General features: G+C 40.5%; 2 protein-coding genes across 3 annotated transcripts in view; one reads left to right on the forward strand and one right to left on the reverse strand.

Annotated features, from left to right (window-relative positions):
* fhod3b (formin homology 2 domain containing 3b) overlaps positions 1–10,929 on the forward strand; it is a 26,119-nt gene extending 15,190 nt beyond the window's left edge. The window contains exons 11-20 of the mRNA XM_010795468.1: positions 7–245; positions 567–725; positions 2,426–2,608; positions 3,512–3,631; positions 4,387–4,548; positions 4,639–4,829; positions 5,015–5,207; positions 7,125–7,311; positions 8,303–8,464; positions 8,576–10,929. Coding sequence (XP_010793770.1) covers positions 7–245; positions 567–725; positions 2,426–2,608; positions 3,512–3,631; positions 4,387–4,548; positions 4,639–4,829; positions 5,015–5,207; positions 7,125–7,311; positions 8,303–8,464; positions 8,576–8,658 — 1,679 coding nt within the window. The 3' untranslated portion in view covers positions 8,659–10,929. The remainder of the gene's footprint in view (positions 1–6; positions 246–566; positions 726–2,425; positions 2,609–3,511; positions 3,632–4,386; positions 4,549–4,638; positions 4,830–5,014; positions 5,208–7,124; positions 7,312–8,302; positions 8,465–8,575) is intronic.
* A 97-nt stretch (positions 10,930–11,026) lies between these two features.
* LOC104965568 (retinoic acid receptor RXR-beta-A-like) lies at positions 11,027–18,921 on the reverse strand. Of its 2 annotated transcripts, XM_010794538.1 has the most exons (12): positions 18,766–18,921; positions 17,326–17,519; positions 16,848–16,992; positions 16,464–16,643; positions 15,994–16,047; positions 14,627–14,787; positions 14,298–14,427; positions 13,343–13,469; positions 13,193–13,234; positions 12,987–13,078; positions 12,774–12,879; positions 11,027–12,657 (listed from the first exon to the last, which is right to left on the reverse strand). In XM_010794538.1, exons 2-12 carry the CDS (start codon positions 17,464–17,466, stop codon positions 12,510–12,512), a joined length of 1,326 nt encoding a protein of 441 aa, XP_010792840.1. In that variant the 5' UTR covers positions 17,467–17,519; positions 18,766–18,921; the 3' UTR covers positions 11,027–12,509. The 2 variants fall into 2 exon arrangements, with proteins under 2 accessions (XP_010792840.1, XP_010792841.1); XM_010794539.1 differs by lacking the exon at positions 15,994–16,047.
* Positions 18,922–19,717: the final 796 nt, after the last annotated feature.

A 19,717-nucleotide genomic window follows, 5' to 3' on the forward strand; every position in this document is an offset into this window, starting at 1 on the left:
CCCCATTCATGCCCCCTCTCCCCCCGCCCTCCCCCCAGCTGAATCGAGGGGAGATGCCTCTCTTCCAAAAGAAGAAGAAGACCATCCGTCTCTTCTGGAACGAGGTGCGTCCCGTGGACTGGCAGTGTAAGAGTCATAAATTCTGTAAAGAGTCCCTCTGGTCCAAACTGGAGCCAGTCAAAGTGGACACATCCAAACTGGAGCAGCTGTTTGAGTCCAAGTCCAAGGAGCTGCCTGTCACTAAGGTAAATTAGCGCTGTGCTGTTGTAACAGTAGACCCATGTAGTATTACTGTACACTCCTGGTATTTGGCACCATTTTAGAAAGGATTGTTTTTGATTTTAGTAATCTTTTTTGGCTCACTACTGTCCCCCTGGGTGGCATTTAGAATGGTTGAGGTCCCACCACAACCACACTTTACCAGGGTAAACAAGCTAAATCTATAGCGAAGGATATTATATATTATTATTACTATAATGGTGAATAGTGTGCAAATTAGTTGTTCATTTTGTGGTAAAGGCTAATCAGTCCTGCGCTAATGTGATGCTGTTTTGTATCTCTCATAGAAAGCAGCTGTTGATGGCAAACGACAAGAAATCATCGTCCTGGGTTCAAAACGCAGCAACGCTATAAACATCGGCTTGACTGTCTTACCTCCTCCTCGCACCATTAAGACAGCTATCCTCAACTTTGATGAGTACGCACTGAACAAAGAGGGCATTGAGGTGAGTATCTAAATTGCTAAGGCACTGTCTAGTCTCTCGTATACAAACACTTAAAGGGGACCTATCATGCAAAATGCACTTTTGTACGTTTTTTATACATGAATATGTGTCCCCAGTGTTCCAGGGAACTCACCAAGTGTCAGAAAACACAACCCTCTCTATTTTCCTCCATACCCAAATCTCTAAAAAAGGGCCTGCAACGGATCTGATAAAAACTGATCCAGATTTGAACACTTCTATGACGTCAGGACGGTGGCGCTACGGCTATTGGGTCAATTCTCCACCTATCAGGGGAATGTGGGGTTGGGCCACGGCCGGCCATTGCCGCTCGAAAGCGCTGGAGACGCTGTAGTACATATGCCAGGCCTGTAAGTGGCGCTGTAGTCTGCCACAAAAGCAGCGAAGAAGACTTCCCGCGCATGGTTGCCATGGTTGCCCTTCTGTTTATTCTCCGCTGTGGCTCTCTTTCTCCCTCCCCGAGGCAAGCGTTTGCGCCTCCCACTGCTGTAATTCAATGCAATCCCTCCCCGTCGAGGCAAGCACTGTAATTCTCTCCGGTTAGCCCACCAGCAGATGACAAACACCCACCTCTCCGCCTCTTCCAAGGAACAAGGGGACCGTGCGGCAGAGTTTCAGCCAGGTTTTCTTTCGCCGGTCAAGATGTCCGTTAAAGTTTAAATCTTCCGGACAAAATTTGAAAAGTGCCAGTCAAAGGTCTTCTTTGTTATTTATTGAGCTTTAAAACAAATGAATAACGACTCTATATAATAATATAATAAAACACGGAGGACGGAGATCTATTTTTCTCCCCGCTGCAGCCCAGCAGCTGATCTCAAAGCATGCTCCCCTCTCCTGCAGGGGGGCGTGGTCAGCTACAGGGGGCGTGGTCAGCTACAGGGGGGCGTGGTCAGCTGCAGCTCACAGAATCAGCCCCCTGCAAAAACAGGGCTAGATAACAGCAAATAGAGCGAAATGAGGCATGGCTAAAATGCATGATCTGTTTGGTATTTTGAAAACAGAAACGTATAAATATACCTTATAAAGATATGGCCCTACAATATATCATTTAAATATAGCATGATAGGTGTCCTTTAAAGCTCACTTGAATGACATTTACTCATCACACCAAAATACACTGATGGATTTCGGAAGGGATTTAACTTTTTCTATATGGGATGGCCCAAAGTGTTGACATTTAGAGTGATGTCCTGGCTGCACAGCTGGCTGTCCGACTGTTTTCATGTTATAAATCATATGATGATTAAAGAAGAGCTCCGCATGCACATTTTGAGTTTTTTTTTAAAAACCATACTGCCGTTTTTTCAGTGGATAACGATTAATGTTGCATCCCTTTGGGGTAATATAACCTGTAGTTTCAAGAGTTTCACCTTGAGTTCACTCTTAGAATAAAGGAGTATTAATCCCCACCTTTTGTCCCCGGAGATCCTTACAGACATACTAAAAAACAAAGGGAGGTTGAAAGTTCAGATGTCGTGCAAGTTTGTGGGAAAAATTGGAAACATCTTAGATAAACACGCAGAGAAATGTCTAAATTAATTTGTTTCTTCCCCCCTATGATATACTCCCTGACATATTTTGTAAAAATGTATCTTAGGAGTTTCATAGGTAGACTTGATGAATGATCCTTAAAGCCTGTTCCCTTCCCTTCCCCTCCTCTTGTTTCTTCCTCCCTCTCCTAGAAAATCCTGACGATGATCCCCACAGAGGAGGAGAAGCAGAGGATCCAGGAGGCCCAGCTGGTCAGCCCTGATATTCCCCTGGGCAGCGCCGAGCAGTTCCTCCTCACCCTGTCCTCCATCACAGAGCTGTCGGCCCGCCTGCAGCTGTGGGCATTCAAGATGGACTATGAGCTTCTAGAGAAGGTGAGACACGTGCCTGTAATACAGTAAAACAATGGAAAACTATGGATCAGGTTTATTGGGCAGTAGGTTTACACATACTGTTGAGAAATATATTTTCCTATGCCTCAGCCTTTTAACCAGTTTATCCCTCTACTCCTATAGTCAGCGTTCAGGCACGCGACCTCGGTTGCCACCTTCTCTCTTCCCTTGAGAATAGTTTTGTCTAGAGCTAGATAAAGACTTGGGATTTGGGTGACCTTCAGAATTGGTTAGGCAGGAGCTGTGTCACTTGGTGGCTTCAGAAAATGTCTTTGTCAACTCTCTAACGTAACTTCAAACTCATCTTCAGTGTCTGCCGTCAGGATTCGAGCTCTCCTGTTTCTCATTGTGTTTCGAGTCCTTGCTCAAGAAGTTTCCATTACACATACAAGCTATATGCTCTGGTGTATAATGGTGCATACATAAGTACATTAAGTGAATTTAAGCTTTAAAATAGGAGCAGCAAAACGATTGTTTATAAGTAATATAAATATACAAAAAAGGAAATACAATAGGATTATGAAAAATGTCTGTGTAAAGAAAATATGTGCAGTATAGTAGTATCTGAAAGTGGAAGAGGTGTGTAGTTTTGAATAGCTACATTTGCAAAATATTTAGAGGAATGGGCAGACCGATGATTGATTATTTCATCATGTGTTAAAAGAAAATATAGGGTAATAGGGTATTGTGATGTAAATATACATAATGTATAAGAATTACAGGATGTGCTCATCTAAATGTTTTGAATGGCAAAATGCTCAAAACAAAACGTTTGATGGTTACATATAAAATCTGTGTGTACTGTGCATTGTTATCAGCAAAATGAATTGACAAAAATAAGTAAGAGTAGCTAATGTGCTTCTGAACTTCCTTTCATGCTCTCAGGAAGTGGCCGAGCCTCTGCAGGACCTGAAGGAAGGGATGGACCAGTTAGAGAAGAACAAGACTCTCCGCTACATCTTGACCACATTGCTGGCTATTGGCAACTTCCTCAATGGCACTAATGTGAGTAACCTTCAGGACGTATACGGCCGAGAGGTTCCTCTTCTTTCACTCCCTGTGTGTCTTTTACTCACTTCCTCCATTTCCTCCCACGCTCCTCCTCCCCCCAAATCCTCCGCCAACATATTTATTTGGCAAGGATAACAGTGGACTCTCTATGTGTAGAAGAATGTGCTGCCTGACTGTCTGCAGCAGACACTGTCCTTCTACAGTAAAAACGCTCGTGAAGGCTCTGTGGAAAAAGAGAGGGTGGTTGTGTGATTGTGTGTTTTCGGACTATTTGTGTTTGTCCGGCTGCTTGATTGGCATCTGTTTCGTGCTTTTTTTTTATGCAATGGGGATTTCTGTGTGTATTTCTATGCATTAGTGAACCCCTGGGACATGATAGCCAAGGGAAACATAAATCAAAAACAAGTAGTTCCCGTAAATAATAGCAGCATTTATATTTTTGCAGTAAGCCATTTAAAACTGGCAGCAGAACAAGGGAAGTCTTGTTGGGATTGTGTCTTTCATGAAGTGTCCAGCCTTTTTTTTTGGAAGGGGGGTTCCAACGTTTTAAAGTAGATTGTGGTTTTTGATAATCACCAGCCGAATGAATCTACATATCTACTTGGCTCAGTCCATTGAGTCCCTTTTCTGAGTGTGCCAAAAAGGAAATTCAGTGCAATTTAGTCCTGGACTAGGGGCAGTTGATTTGTAATTCCATGCAGTTGTTTCCGTCCCGCATTCTGACTTGCTGTGTATACATGCATCTCTAGGCGAAAGGCTTTGAGCTGAATTACTTGGAGAAAGTCCCGGAGGTGAAGGACACAGTTCATAAGCAGTCCCTGCTGCACCACGCCTGCGCCATCGTGGTGGAGAAGTTTCCAGACAGCACTGACCTCTACTCTGAGATAGGAGCAATCACCCGCTTGACCAAGGTTTTTAACATTTTAAAATATCAGTCTGTAATGCAAATGTCAAATTCTCCAAAAAGACTCCTCGACAATTCTGTGATTCCACTCTGTTAGGTGGATTTCGACCAGCTTCAAGACAATCTGGCCCAGATGGAGCGAAGGTGCAAAGCATCATGGGATCACCTCAAGGTCATTGCGAAACATGAGATGAAACCAGCATTGAAACAAAAAATGTCTGACTTCCTCAAAGAGTGTGCAGAGAGAATTATAATTCTGAAGATTGTTCATCGGAGAATACTCAACAGGTATGCTCCGTGAGGATCAAATGCTGGATCAACTTGGCAAAGCTATATATTCTATTTTCATATCTGTTTGATTAACAACCATTTTTAGCATTTAAAGACATTTTTGTAACTTTTTAATGCATTTTTAAACTCTGTTTCTAAAGGATCATTGTACAGTGATGTGATGTTTCCCTACACATCTGCAGGTTTCATGCCTTTCTGCTGTTCCTGGGCCATCCGATATATGCAGTACGTGAGGTCAGCATTCATCGCTTTAGCAAGATCCTGAGTGAATTTGCCCTGGAGTATCGAACAACAAGAGAGCGCGTGCTACAACAGAAACAGAAGAGGGCCAACCACCGAGAGAGAAACAAGACCAGGGGGAAAATGATAACAGATGTAAGTGCTACTCACCACGAGCAAGGGTCACACATACACTTTCTCCATTTCCTGATCCTCATCTTTGTCTAGTTTCTACTTTCTCAATTCCATGAGACAATATGAGCTATCCCTCGACACTGGTTATAACCTTAATCTGGTTAAATCGCTGAAAGTGGCCATTACTGACAGACACGCTGTACATTTGTAATGACATCAGCGTAGTTCCTCAGTATTCACATGTTTAGGTTACTGTAACAACAAACAGCTTTTCTTTTCGGTGTGTCTCATTCTGTAGCTGCAGCAGGCCAAGAAAGGCCAGAGCAAACACCTCCCTGCATGATTAAAATCCCTTAAACCCCGAGGAGTCGGCCGCTCAGAGCCACTCCACTGCGAGCCTTGGCAGGGGCCCCTTTCTCTTCAAAGGAACTCTAATTCAATCACTGTGTGAAAATTCAAACCTTTGGACGTCCCTGAAGGAGAAATAACAAGGCCCACACCTCAACCACACTCTTACAAAGATGTTCAGTCAAATATGCTCCTCTGGTCCCTAGCTCGTATAAATCCGCAATGTTTTTTTATGGTGTTGGAGGATGAAAACCCCATACTTTTGATTTTGGAGAAAGATTTGGTATTATTTGCAGAGAATTCCTTGGAACCATTGATTTTCAGTTTAAAATGTCATTGGAACCAACAAATAGTTAGCTTAGCCTAGCATAGAGCATTAAAGCTGAGGCAAAGAGCTAGCACTGTGTCCAAAAATAACAAAATATAAACAACATGGAGAAAGATTTTGTATTATTTGCAGAGAATTCATTAGAATAATTGATTATTTTATCTGTCTGTTAAAAATGTCACTGAAACTAACAGATGGTTAGCTTAGCCTAGCTTAGTGACTTAAAGCTTAGGCAAAAAGCTAGCTCTTCCAAAAGCGCTGAAAAAAATAACTAAATATAAACAATATCCTTGGTAAAAACACAAGATATCAAATGTTAATGAATGAGCTTGACAGGTGATTGTAGGCCCATTTTTGTCTTCCCTTGTAAACAGGTTGAACTAACTTAACCAGCTGCTGGGTTCATCTACTTTACGGACATGAGAGGGGTATACATCTCTCATCCTCTCATATACCTCTCGCCAGAAAGCAAATAAAAGTATCTCCCAAAATGTTAAACTATTCCTTTTATGTAAATGAATAGAGACCAAAGACAATGTAATTCTTTTTTATTTGAGAAAATGCTTAGACCTTTGTAAAAAAAAGAAACACGATAACTTAGTAGTGTCTTTATCGATCTGAAAGTCTAAAAACACCTCCTAAATATTTGTGATTTTGTATATGAAGAGCTTTCACTTTAATTTGGCTGTATATTGTATTCACTCCACACCTTGGCATTTTTTTTCCCCCATTTCCTTTATCTCTGTAGAGTGATGATGACGATGATAGTGAGGTAGGGGGGTGACTTTGTGTGCAAACATGTGCATGGGAACTTTCTGTGGTGACTAACATTCAACCAGACTGTGCTGAAGTAACTTTAAACAATAACTGGTACATTTTTTGAGACTAACAAAAGACCATTCATCATTCATAAGACTGACAGGTTCTGTGTGCCTTTAACCTACAATGAATGAGGAAGCTTGAAGGTTTTGACAAGGAAAGAAAAGGAGGTATTCGCATGGTGTCGCAGGTACTTCCTTATGGAAATGAATGGACTATGTTGTGGGTGTCACAGAATAAACAGCAACATCACTAGTTCTTCTTATCTCAGGATAGAAAAACTGCTGTGTCATGAGTGAAGATTAACCTGTATGACATGTTTGGTATTTATAGCTTTTCAGTGTGGTTTTTCCCAAAATCTAAAAGTGAGCATTGGAATGAGATATGCAAACACCTTGTAATAAAATGTCTGATTGTAGTAATCCTGTGTCCTCACCCTACAGAGTGGTAAATTCAGCGGGGCCCCATCAGAGGCACAGGAGAGCCCGCCTCAGGGGATCCAGTATGCTGAGGATGCAGCCGAGCATGAGAACATGAAGGCCGTACTGAAGAGTAGCTTGCAGGGCGGAGAGAGCCCCACGTCCACGGTGCCCGGTCTCCGCACACGCACCAGAGCCAGCGGCACCCGAGGTCAGTCAGAGAAACACCGTTACAGCCCCTACAGTACATAGCTTTCATCATATCATCATCATTCATTATTCCTCTGTGGCCATGAATGCTCCATGAGCACAGCATGAGCATTTCAGTGATACTTCAGTAATCCAGCCTGTAACCTTTAAGCTAATCTTTCACTAGGCGGGGTATTTTTAGCTACGCTAGCAGCATGCCTCTAGGGATGGCATTGTCCCTCTGTATGTCCATCAGGCTGAAATATCTTTCTTATCTTTTTAGCCTTACATAAACATACATACAACTTTCCTGATCCTTCATACTGAGTTTATCAGACGGTGAGCATTCAATGGACGATTATTTCACATCTGAGCTATTGCTCTTAACCCCAGGGTTTCACTTAGGGACCGTCAATGATCTACCGTTTGAATCCCACAACATTTTTTTTATTGTTAATACCATCTTTCCCATATTTATTTTGTTTTTATTTATAAAGTTGTAGTAAATTACGCGTGGAAAAAAACGTAGTTGTATGAAATAAATGTGATGAAAAGTTTTAAGTTCCATATTCTTTACAATAGCTCATTTGTCCCGTTGACTCCATCCATACTAGATAGTATTTATAAACTGGACTAATACGACACTCCTTATTATTGGATTTTAGGCCATCTCCTATTTACATAAAGATTTTAATGAGAAAATCTTCAAATGTTATATTTAAAATTCTTGGAGACTCAGAAAAAAACTTTTTTCAATAACTACGTTTTTAATTTTAAATATATTCATAGACAATAGTAAAAGCCTGGAAATTCAATAAAAAGAGGTGTACTACTTGACCGGTATAGTCATATAATACTGCATTAATTTGGAGTCATTGGGTCACAGGGCATGAAAGCTATTGAAGAGAAATCTGACCTAAAAAAGAAAACAGCTGATAATATTATCTGTAAAAAGAGGAAGAAGGTGTTTCTAAACACCTGACCTATCATCCCTTCCGACCTTCCTGTTTCAGGGCGTGTGGCCCCATGGTGCTCTGCCAGTGACGACCCCGTGAACTGCACAGATGATACGGCTGATGAGATCATGGAGAGGATTGTGAGGTCAGCCACTCAGGGTCCCAGCCAGCGGACGCAACCTCGGGAGAGGAGGCGATCCCGAGTCAACCGAAAATCATGTGAGTCATCCCAAATATTACCCAATTGGCATCATTCATTTTCATGTACAGAGAAATGCAATGGGCTGCCGTGCAAACATTTGAACAATCCTCTTTTCTCTGTCTGCACAGTGAGAAGGACACTTAAGAACGGCTTGACTACAGAGGAGGCCAACGCTCTGGGCTTGTCCAGTGGTTCAGAGATGCAGGTGTGAGATGGACAAAAGGTCGTGTGGAAGCCCTTTCACTGCCCCTCCATTGCCTACATCAAACCTGGCAACCCACTCCACTCTGGCTTGGCAATAAAATCCCCCCTAGCTTTGATGAGTTGACCTTATCTGTATGCGTTTTAGTTCACATAGGCTTGTCACAAGTGCTTCCTGGAGAGATTGGATAAAAGCTTTTATTCATGAACTGACGGTCAGAGAGCAGAGTGCTGTATCCAAACCACTAAGCTTTGCTATTGCTGGATCGATGACGTACACTCATTCAGCCTAATCACAGTCATCCTTCCAAAAGGAAAGCACCCTCACTAAAGGGTGTTTTTTAAGGCTGAGGGCATCAAAAGAGCTGCGTGTGCTTTCGATCTCAGTGGCCTTGACTGAATCCAAAGGGCAGGAAGTGTGGTACGGACACTAAATTCTCCTTGAGTTTAGCGTCAGCCCTGCAGTTTTAGGGACAAACTAAAAGACATTTCATCTGTTGAATAGATGGCTTTGTGCTGAGGGTTATATACTACTGTGGTAGTTTTGTGTTTCTTTTTTATTTTGCTCAAGAAGGTGCTCAAATAAGGAACAATTGCACTGGATGTAAAAGTTGGGTATCAATGGAATGTGAAATCCTTGACACTGATGAACCACTGACATCGGAAATAATACTCAACAGTTAAACCAGCAAATTTACAGTAGCACAGTTTTGTCTAATCTAAGTGACTGGATCAGAAGGAATCTATCAGAGAAACTTCCTTTTAAAGATCTTCTTCAACAGTTAAGGTGAGACTCGTGATTCCACTTGTCTCAGTCTAATGCTCATCAATAGTTTTAGCTCCAAAAAAAAGTCACATCATGTGACCTATTCTCTCTGACGGACTGAACAGTTTAAGCAAGGCGAGTGCAGTGTTACAAGGAAGCAATCTTCAGTTATATAGTTTTATTTTCTAGAAACTATGAGCTGCACATCTCAGAGTGCCTTTCAGAGACAGTTATTTATTCAAATGTTTTCAGGGACATTTAATCAAGAAAATGTTACTACAGATGTGCAGTCTGGGAGGGACGAGGGGGTAATACTGCAATGTACATCTTTCACGAGCTGTGATTTATTTTTAACCAGTGTTTTTAATCCTGTCCTGGATCAAATAGTATGTAATGAAGATAGCTTTAAAGTATTTATGACATTTTAGGATTGGTCATGCACATTAGCTGTATCCTGTTGCCTTATTGTGCATTGCTCCACTCTAGTCAAGATCTAAATAAAGTTATTAAAAATAGACCAGGCCAATTTAATGTGTAGTTCAGCTGGCTTCACTGGAGATCTCAGTTTGTCGTTCACAGGACATTCATTATCTAACTATGAATGTGAACATCAGGGGGTAATTAGCAATACGGACGCACACAAAATCTCAATTATGTATCTATTGATATTTACATCTGTATTAAAGTAAAAAAGGAGCCCGCAGTTTAACTTTCGATTGTGTCATTGTGCTATTCATCTATTTGCAATGGCCTTGGCTAAATTAATAACTTGCACCATTTCACTTCATGTCATAGCAATGATTATTTATCCACTGTGACGGAAACATAGCCATTGAGAAAGAAACACATCTTGTGCAACATCGTAATGAAGCTATGTGAAACCCACCCAACAGTTCATGTTCTTGTTTTGTTTGGAATTAACTGAAAACTAATCAGCACCTTAGGCCCACTGTGTAGCATGCAACTTAATGGGGGGGGGGTTCCCAGATTGTACTGATTTGTCAAAAACCAGACAGAATAGATGTGCAAGGTATTATAGGGGGAATGCTGTAAAGTGATGTACATGTCATGACAATGTCTTTGAGTTCTGTTGTTTTGGCTCCATGTGTAGAATAGTGTATTATAGACTAAAAGCAGTATTATTCTAAATATAATTTAAGCACACCAAGCCATGCATGGTTTAAAAAAATAAAAAAAAAGGTTTCACACCGCTCAATACGAAAGTTGGTTCTCTGTGGTAGGGTTTGTGTTAATACATATTTTACTTCACACACATTGTGAAACGTGCAGTGTTGAAACTCACCAGCTAGTCCTGTGGAGAGAAGCCTTTGATTTCATTGCACTCAACATTTCTTCTTTGTAATTGAACATTAGCCCACCACACATGTTGCTGCCTGTGCCATAACATCACTGTGGAACTTGGAAACAAGTGCTATACAACCAAGGCTTCCATCGCGTCTTTGCCCACAGCAAAAACTATGTAACAAAGTCAATAAAAAGGCTCATTAAAACGTTGTTTGACTTTCTTTCTTTTTTTTACTATATCTTTCAATTGTGTTTTCAAAAAAGTGTCACATGTAAAAGTTTTGGGGAAGAAAAAGCAACCAAAAAAAAAAACTTACGCCTCTTTATTTTCAGTCCACACAACCCATGCTTCAAGTCAGTTTATGTTTGAGAGCAGATAGAGGTCGACGACGAGCTTCCAATACAGCTCATCTGGGGTTTACACATGGCCATCATACAGACCTCATTTGGTCTTAAATGTGATTATGGTTTGCTTTTAATAAATTGCAGAGACATATAACAATGAACAAGACAGCTACCTACAAAAAGGGGGCGGGGGGGGGAGGTTGGAAAATACAATTGAGCATCAAAATAAAACGCACAAAAAATAAAAATCAGCTGAAACAGTCTCAGCAAATCCAGTGCAACCCAAGACATGTTCTGCTTTATACTAGCTGAAAACTAAAAACAAGGGCACATATTAAGAATTATATAATTTGTATATCCTGATCATAATTCAAATTTATCATTATACATTTTTCCCTGAACAATTACTTTTGCACAGTACCTTTGAATTGTATAGATAAATTACAAAATGGAGTATTCCCTTTCCACCAGACATGATTTACTTAGTAAAACCCCTGAATGACTGACAGGCAGAAAGCTCTTATGCAGTTAACATTTTATATTGCTACATTTGAACAAGGATTAACAAAGGGATTTGTTTAGTTTTTGCATATTTTCTTAGGTTTGTGGTTTGGCGTGCATCTGCACAGATATTGTCAAATTATTACTGAAATAGCACCAAAAGACAAACGCCCGACTATTCAGAGGCAAGGCGTTTTTTAAGTGTGTTTTAGAAATAGTACATAGCAAGTGTGCAGTGCAGTTTAATCGTTAACCACCACGTGATTAGATTTATAAAATGGCAAAGAAGTAAACAACACTAACTGTATATTACCAGACACATAAAGCTGATCCTCAACACAGACAAGTCGGCCCCGGCAGATTCAAACACTGACCTGTCTTCTATCACAGGGTTACTGTCAGGACTGTATCTTCTGCAATGATACAAGTAAACTTAGAGCTGTTGTTGGACACAGCACCTGGTGACTGCTCGGTACAATACATCATGTTTTAGAGCTGGCTTCAATTACAAATGATAAAAAGAAGAATACATCCTGAACGCATACACATGATTCAGGTTGCCTTCCTTTTAAAAAATAGGTTTGGGGCTCAGTTCAGTTGGAGAATTAACTGAACCTTGGTGTTGGAGGTGTCTAAAAAGCTTATATAAAAATGTTTACCCAAATGATAGCTCCTGTGAGGGAAATATGTAAATGTTTACATTTTTAAAAATACTTTTTTTTTTTTTTTCAAACCATAGTTACTCATGAGTTATTTCAACATATAGCACCAGCTTGTAGATCATGCCAAGCCTTGGGTTTGGTCTAAAGAGCGAATCTGTGCTGCACTGAAATAGTGTAACGCAGACAGCAGTGAGACGAATTGACAAATCTTCAAATAACTTAAAGTGCCACTCCAGTCCCACTCCAGCTTTCTAAACCTTAACCACAGTACGCATATCCTATCTAAGACAACTGATGGGGAGCTTCAAGCATTTCCATTAGGAAAGTGTCAATAGGCGTGTCACCGATCAGCTTGAAGAAGAAGAGATGCTCCAAACACTTCAAGCCGATAGATCGCAGTGCTGGCAGTCGCAGGAGGAGCTTCGCAAACCTGCCAGGGCAGAGGAGAAGTCATTACGTTTGAGCAGAACACCAAGGCACCAATCAGGTTCCACTTTCTACACTGTAAAAGGACGAGCAGAGTTTGAGGTAGCTGTAGACGTTTACCTTCCCTGCTGCTCGGGGTATTTCTGTTTGCAATAGGACTCCAATGATGCATAGACCTTTTCTCTAAGGAGCTCCACCTCCCCGGTGTTGGAGAGCCCTTTAGCATCTGCAAGCAAATAGAGAAGAAGATTTCCACCAGTGCCACGAGACATCCCATATAGTAAGAAAAGTATGTTAATGTTTCTTATTTAGATATCAGCATTGGTCAGGCACCTGGGTTGAAGAGGACGATGGCTCGGAGGCAGCCCAGCTCTGTTTTGTCCATTTGCATATCTCTCATTTTATTGACGAGCTCCGTGAGAACCCTAAATAATAACATTGATTTGATGAAATGCTTTTTGGAAAGCCAGGGTGTCAAATACAAAGCGCAATCATTACCATTACTTTTTTAGTCAAACACTAAAATAATGTGAAATTACCTGTCAAATATGGCGCCGACCTCTGCACTCTGCACACTCTCCCTGTGTTAAATAAAAACAGTTATTATGTAGACAATACAAACATGTGCAGCAACATTGAACAAAAAGGCATAACAGTGTGTTGGCTGTTTTTTGTCTCCATATTTGCACCTGTCAAAAATGGCCCCCACTCCCGCGCTGTGTGCACTGTCCCGCTGCAGCTCAGAGGCCAGGAGAACTCCGTCCTTCAGACCGATGGAGCGGTGGGAGAACGAGGCGATGAGGAGCTCATTCCACCCTGACAACGCACAAAGGGAGGGGCTCATTAGGAAACTGGTCTCGAGGACTTAGAGCCATCACTTTATCCCCCGTGTGCGTACACATCAGAAGGTCCCCACTGCACCCTGACCTACATTGACCCTCCTGCAGTCTAAAGTTATTATTGATAGTTAAACCCCCTAAGGTCAACACCAAACAAACAACAAACTGTCTTCACATTAAGGGACACTGTACAAGGGCAGATGTCCTAGAACTAAGGTTCACTGCAGCACTTTTTGTACACAGTTCAAATTCAACAGGACAATAGATTTTGTCAAAAAAAACAACTTCAAATGTATTTGACTGTGCATTAATTACCAATATAGTCTTTATCTTTTCATTAACTCTATGCATGCACAAATACCAACATTCAGACAAAGTTAAGGGCCGCTAAAAGTGATCCTTCAGGCTTCGACTATAATTAAAATACTGCATTGGGTACATAATAATTAAACTTTATATAGTTATATTTATTCAATAAAAAATGTACTCAAGTAAAAGGAAATCCACAAAAGCACTATCTTTAGCTTTAAGATAAGATAAACCTTTCTATAATCCCACATAGGGAAATGCACGTGTCGGAAAAACAGACTTCAGAGTGAAGCCCAGGACAGGCAAGAGTTCACACCAGTGCAGATAAGAGACACAGATAGCAGTGTATATGCATGACACACTAAAAACGTGTCCTTAGCCTCTCTTAGAAGTGTACTTTGGAGTATGGCATATGAATCTGATACACTTGAAGAAAGACTAATAATGTGCATCTGATCTCCGTTAAAAAGGTGCAGTTCTTTACACTCAGTCGTACCTGCACGGAGGAGGATGACCTGGTCGTCGAGGGGCAGCTCAGAGAAGTGAGGGATTCTCTTCGCCCACTCCACCAAAGCAAACAGCTGTTTGTCTGCAGTCTGGCAGATGTTGGTAACTGCGTCATGGGGCTGAAACCAAACAATAAATCACATCTTCTTAGTTGTGCATCCAAACCAAATACTTCCAACAATTACAGTAAGCCTGTACTTATAGCGTGTTTTTCTTTAGGCTATTCTAAAAACATTAGGCCAAAGCCATCGTGCTTCGGCCGAACACTGATGAATGGCAAAGTAACTTCCTTTTGATTGCGATGTTTTAACCACTCACAGAGTTGCCAGCGGAGCCATCGTCAGAGTGAAGCTCCGTCTTCTTCTCCACAGCGGTCTCTGCCTCTAGAATCTTCTCCACGGGCATCTCCTCATTCACGCCCATACTGAACTCCAGCTCTCCTTCTCGCTCGCGGTTCCTCTGGCGCTCCTCCTGGACCGCTGGTCAGACAAGACACAAGGACACAGTGGTGGGGGAGAAGAAAAGGAATGAGATGATGGTAAATACGGAAGAATGGTAAATGTGAACTGATGAATTTATGGGTTAAAAAGGTGATATTGTGCAAAATGCTCAGCCTCTGTAGAGGGTTTTTTGCATGTCTTGATACAATTGTTATTGTAAGAGCAGAAACACATTTCAAAAGTGTTGCATTCAGTGGATTTCTGGCAATTTTAACTGAAGAGTGGGGCTGGTTTTTCTACAATACAGTACATTAGATAGAACTGAAACAACTGTTCCTCAAAGTATCTTTGTGGCATATTGACTTTTCATTTTCTACCACATTCATAATATCATAATAACCATCAAGACAAAAGTCAAATGAATGTTCTTCCATTACCAATAGAAGTATATTAAGTATAGTGGTAGGTTCATGTTACATGCATGAGTATGTTAATGACATGCTTTCCTAGCTTACATGCATTGGCATAGTCGTTCACAATGGAGTACTAAATGGTTTAAGACAGAATCACAATGGATGGACAACAGAGACTAACATGTGAAGTTGTTTTTTTAAACTTAAGGGCAGTAAAAGTGAGAGTACCTTTTGTCTACATCAATCTAAACTGTGATGTCAGTGAGGTGGAAGAACAGAAGCTGTTTTTTTTTTAAATACACAATGTTTGGACTCCCCTCAAATCATAAAACGTACCCTTCTCTCTGGCAGATCAGACACTCTCGACAAAGGTGCAGCCATAACAAAGTGACAAGGCTTAACGTGTGGCAAAGCATAGCGTAAGGACTTTATGCCTGAATATGGAGCCAGAATTTGGGCTGCAGAGAGCTGGTCAAGAGGCAACACCTGCAACTCTATGCATTTTAGATACTTCAAATGTTTCTTGCGGCCTATAGAGGGCCTTAACTAGAAAGATCCATCCTATTTTCTGCAGCGCAACACCAATCCACTCAATCAGATTGTAAATACAGTTACAGAGATTCAGCTAAACAACAGCTCTCCGACTGCTTTTTTTTTTTACAGAGCAGTCTATCATCACAATGCACCATACCGCAGCAATCCTCACTCTCCATCATTTTGGGGTAAATTTTCACACATAAATCCGCCAATCAACAAATTTGCATGTCTAACACAACAGGCTATTTCTCTAGGTAACATAAAAATACAATATCTTTAAGATTTCATGTCATACTCATCCATCCCTCATCTTTTCCATCTTCTTTAATCCACTTTACATGTTTGATCACTATTGAAAGATGGAGAAAGGGTAGAATAGGAGAAAATGAAGAGAAGAGATGGAGAGGGGTTAGTTATATAAACCAGCCCCAATACACTCGTCTCTACCCTTTATCTTATCTAATCTATCTAATCTTGCATCCACCCTCACCTACGCCAGAAATAGTACTAATCCAATGTTACTTCATCAATTTAATTGGGCTTGCATTAGCATAATAAATTATTCTAAGTAATCTAATTGACTGCCAATGTATAATTCATTCTAAATAGGAATATTTAACTATGTTGCAGAAATCTCCAATGTAGGTCCCCTCTGTATAGTGGCATGTAAGTCAACTCGCAAACAAACGTGTTCATAAACCTTTTATAGCCAAACGGGCTCTCAAAATGAACTTTAACTGCTATTTGAACCCTGATCTTGCATACCTTCCCTCTTCATGCCCATGGCCAGGCACTTCTGGTAGCGGCAGTACTGGCAGCGATTGCGCTGGCGTTTGTCGACCAGGCACTCTTTGTTATCTCTGCAGGTATAACTAAGGTCTTTGCGCACAGTTCGTTTGAAGAAACCTTTGCAACCCTCACAGCTGTACACTCCGTAGTGCTTGCCTGTAAATTAAAACATAAAAAGACGTTAAGCAAGAGTCTGATGGGAAAATCAAACATCACAATTGTATTATTCAGCAAAATTGTCTGGTTTCCATTTCGGTTAAGATGTTGAAACTATTGAAAACACATTACTAAAATGAAATAAAACATTCTACAGCTTGTGTTTTCACTTCTGCTAATCCTGCTTTAAGCACACTCACTCACCAGAGGAGCGATCTCCACAGATGACACACATGCGTTTCTGAGACATCATTATCCCAGGGCTGTGAGATGGCATGGGCCTCAGGCCAAACGGAGGCTTGACATCTTCTGAGCTGCTGATTGAGTGCATCCCTGCTGAAGAAGAGATCTGGATAAACGAAAGAAACCAAAAAGATTCATTAAAAACACAGCGGTGCATTTGGTTCATTTTGTCATGTTAAATTACAACACTGTTGAATGCATTATCAAAATGTGCTTTCTCTAAACTTTGAATCCTAAACTGAAGTATCAAACAAACTGTGGTATGTGCATGACAATCTTCCTGGACATATTGTACACACAAAAAACTGTGCGGTGTGTGCAAAACTATCATGTGTAGCCACGACCCCGTGTAAACAAATACAAGTACACTACAGCAGATAAATCCTTAAAATACAAAAAAAAGGTGACATTAATTTACTGATTAATGAATGTCAATTACCTGACTGCTGCTGATGGGTCCAAATCCCAGAGTGGGTGAGACCACTGGGGAGTTAAGTGAGGAGCTGATTACTGAGAAGGGAGAACCCAAGATGCTGGTGGGGCTGTTGGAGGCTGAACTGTTGCCTTGCTGTGAGGACATGACGAGTAAGATACCCAATGGAGAGGATAAGTTCTCGTCTGAAGGATATCAATCTGAGGGTGATACAGAGGATATTATTAGTTTATGACGGAACTTGAAACATCTGTTTGTAATAACTGGTAATGATTGCAGGCAGTTCTAAAATGGTGTACTGTAGTTGTTAATAAACAGGATTTTAATTGCCAGCTATTTTTGACATTTCTTAATACTTTAAATCATATGTCAATCAAATATGTGCATCAGTCTCTGACTCAGGGGAGCTGATGTTTTTTATCTTGGACTGTTTATCAGACAAGACATTTGAGGACATTTTGGAGTTTAAGAATTGCAATGAAAGAGTTTCACTGTTTCCTGGCAGATGAGAAACTCATTGATTAACCTAGAAAATAATCGTTAGTTGTAGCCTTAGTTTAAGGAAGTAGTGACGCTACGTCTCAAATGTTCCAACAATTATGCAGCCGTCAATAATACTAAAATAAGCCTGACACGTATTCATTTTCCCACGAAAAGAGTGATGCGTTTGGCAAATACGACTGTAACCATTTATTAGCTAAGCGGAAAACCAGCATCCAAACTGTTTTACATGTTCAAATAGCCCAGAATTAAGAGGAAAACGCATTAACACATAGCAACGTATTGTGTATTATATGAAAGTATCTGTTCAAAGTGTTCAAAACACTAAGTACATCAACGTTTGCTTACATTAATGTGTTAACGATAGCTGGCCCCATTTGGCATCGCAATTGCGTTACACGTTTGCTAAATGTTGCTAACGATACGCAGTAACGTTTACATTTAAGTTTCACCGTGGCAAGAGGCTTTTAGTAAATAAAAAGCACAAACAAAAGTGCCGGTGCCCATGAGTTATTTCATGAATAAATAGTGGTACAGTGCATTATTCAACATAACACATAAATAATGATTGCTTTCACCGAGGGTAGCTAGCTAGTTAGTTAGCTAGCTAGCTGCAAATCCATGAAAGCTCACAAGCCCGACAGCTAACATTAGCTTTGGCTGCCATACGTCTGGAAAATATTGCATGCTATAATATATCTTGAAACTACGATATAAACATACCCCGGTAATCATCAAGAAATGTGCAGCTTGATAACTCGATGGTCATCGAGCCACTTCAATAAATCCGCAATAATAGCGCAATGTATTCTAGCTAAGATTAGCTTGTTAGCTGCAATTACGGCTAGCCTCTCCAGCTAACATTAGCTTGGTTCCCGGTGATAGTCTGAGGAAGCAGTGGATGACAAAACAGCTCATGGTCGTTTGAAGGTTGGAATTACTTACCAGACACACCTTCGACGCATTGTTAAAAACCACTTCACTGTACTTGTTGTAACCAGACCAGCGCCAGACTACAGGCCGACACTCAGAGCGAGTTTACTTCAACTTGACGCTGTTGTTGTTTACAGGCCATGGTGGCTCAGTGCCAGTATCCCTTGAACCAAAATGTCTCATGGGACCACCCATAACACCTTGTCATATGACACTCCTGCAGTATGTGTTCCGCTTGATCTATACTGTAATTTTATAGAGATTAATTCACTTTAACATAGCATTTCATTATTGTGCGCAATATCCGACCATCTGCATGAACATTGTAATACATAATATTTACTTTTTAAAATGATAGTTCCCCCTTCCGGGAAATTAAAGGAGAATGGCACACAGCACATTTGCATTCTGAAAATCTGTGTTACTCATAGTCTATGATTCTGACACAAGATTCAGATGATTTTTCAAATGTGTTTTTGGTAATGGTGTATTAATAAAGTTGCCTACAACAAGTACTACAACAACATAGTAAATTGCATTTCATTCAAATTGAAATTTAAAAGTGTTTTTTGGAGACATAATCTGATCCAACTCTTAGACAGCCACACAAGAAGCACTGGAATGCTTTTGACAGGAGGGGGTATACAGTATTGCACAACTTTGTATGCTTCAGTGATGTTGTTTGTTATATTCTTTCACCAGAAGTATTCATTACATTTTTATTTTTCTGTAATCTTTTGCACTCCTCGTCAATATTTCTTCTTCTCTGTGTGAAAAATACATTATTGTTATTAATGCTTTTTACATTTTTCAACCAGTTTCTTAGAAATAATTCTAGTTCTGCCCTTAATTAGATGCAGCCCTCTGAAAAAAGGTGACATTTTCCAGTACACAGGATCCAAAAGAGCAACATATCACATTACTGTTCTTATTTTCAGATATATTTGTTTGTTTGTTTTTCAAA

Source organism: Notothenia coriiceps, unplaced genomic scaffold (assembly GCF_000735185.1).
Source record: "Notothenia coriiceps isolate Sejong01 unplaced genomic scaffold, NC01 NC01_scaffold00037246, whole genome shotgun sequence".
NCBI lineage: Eukaryota > Metazoa > Chordata > Actinopteri > Perciformes > Nototheniidae > Notothenia > Notothenia coriiceps.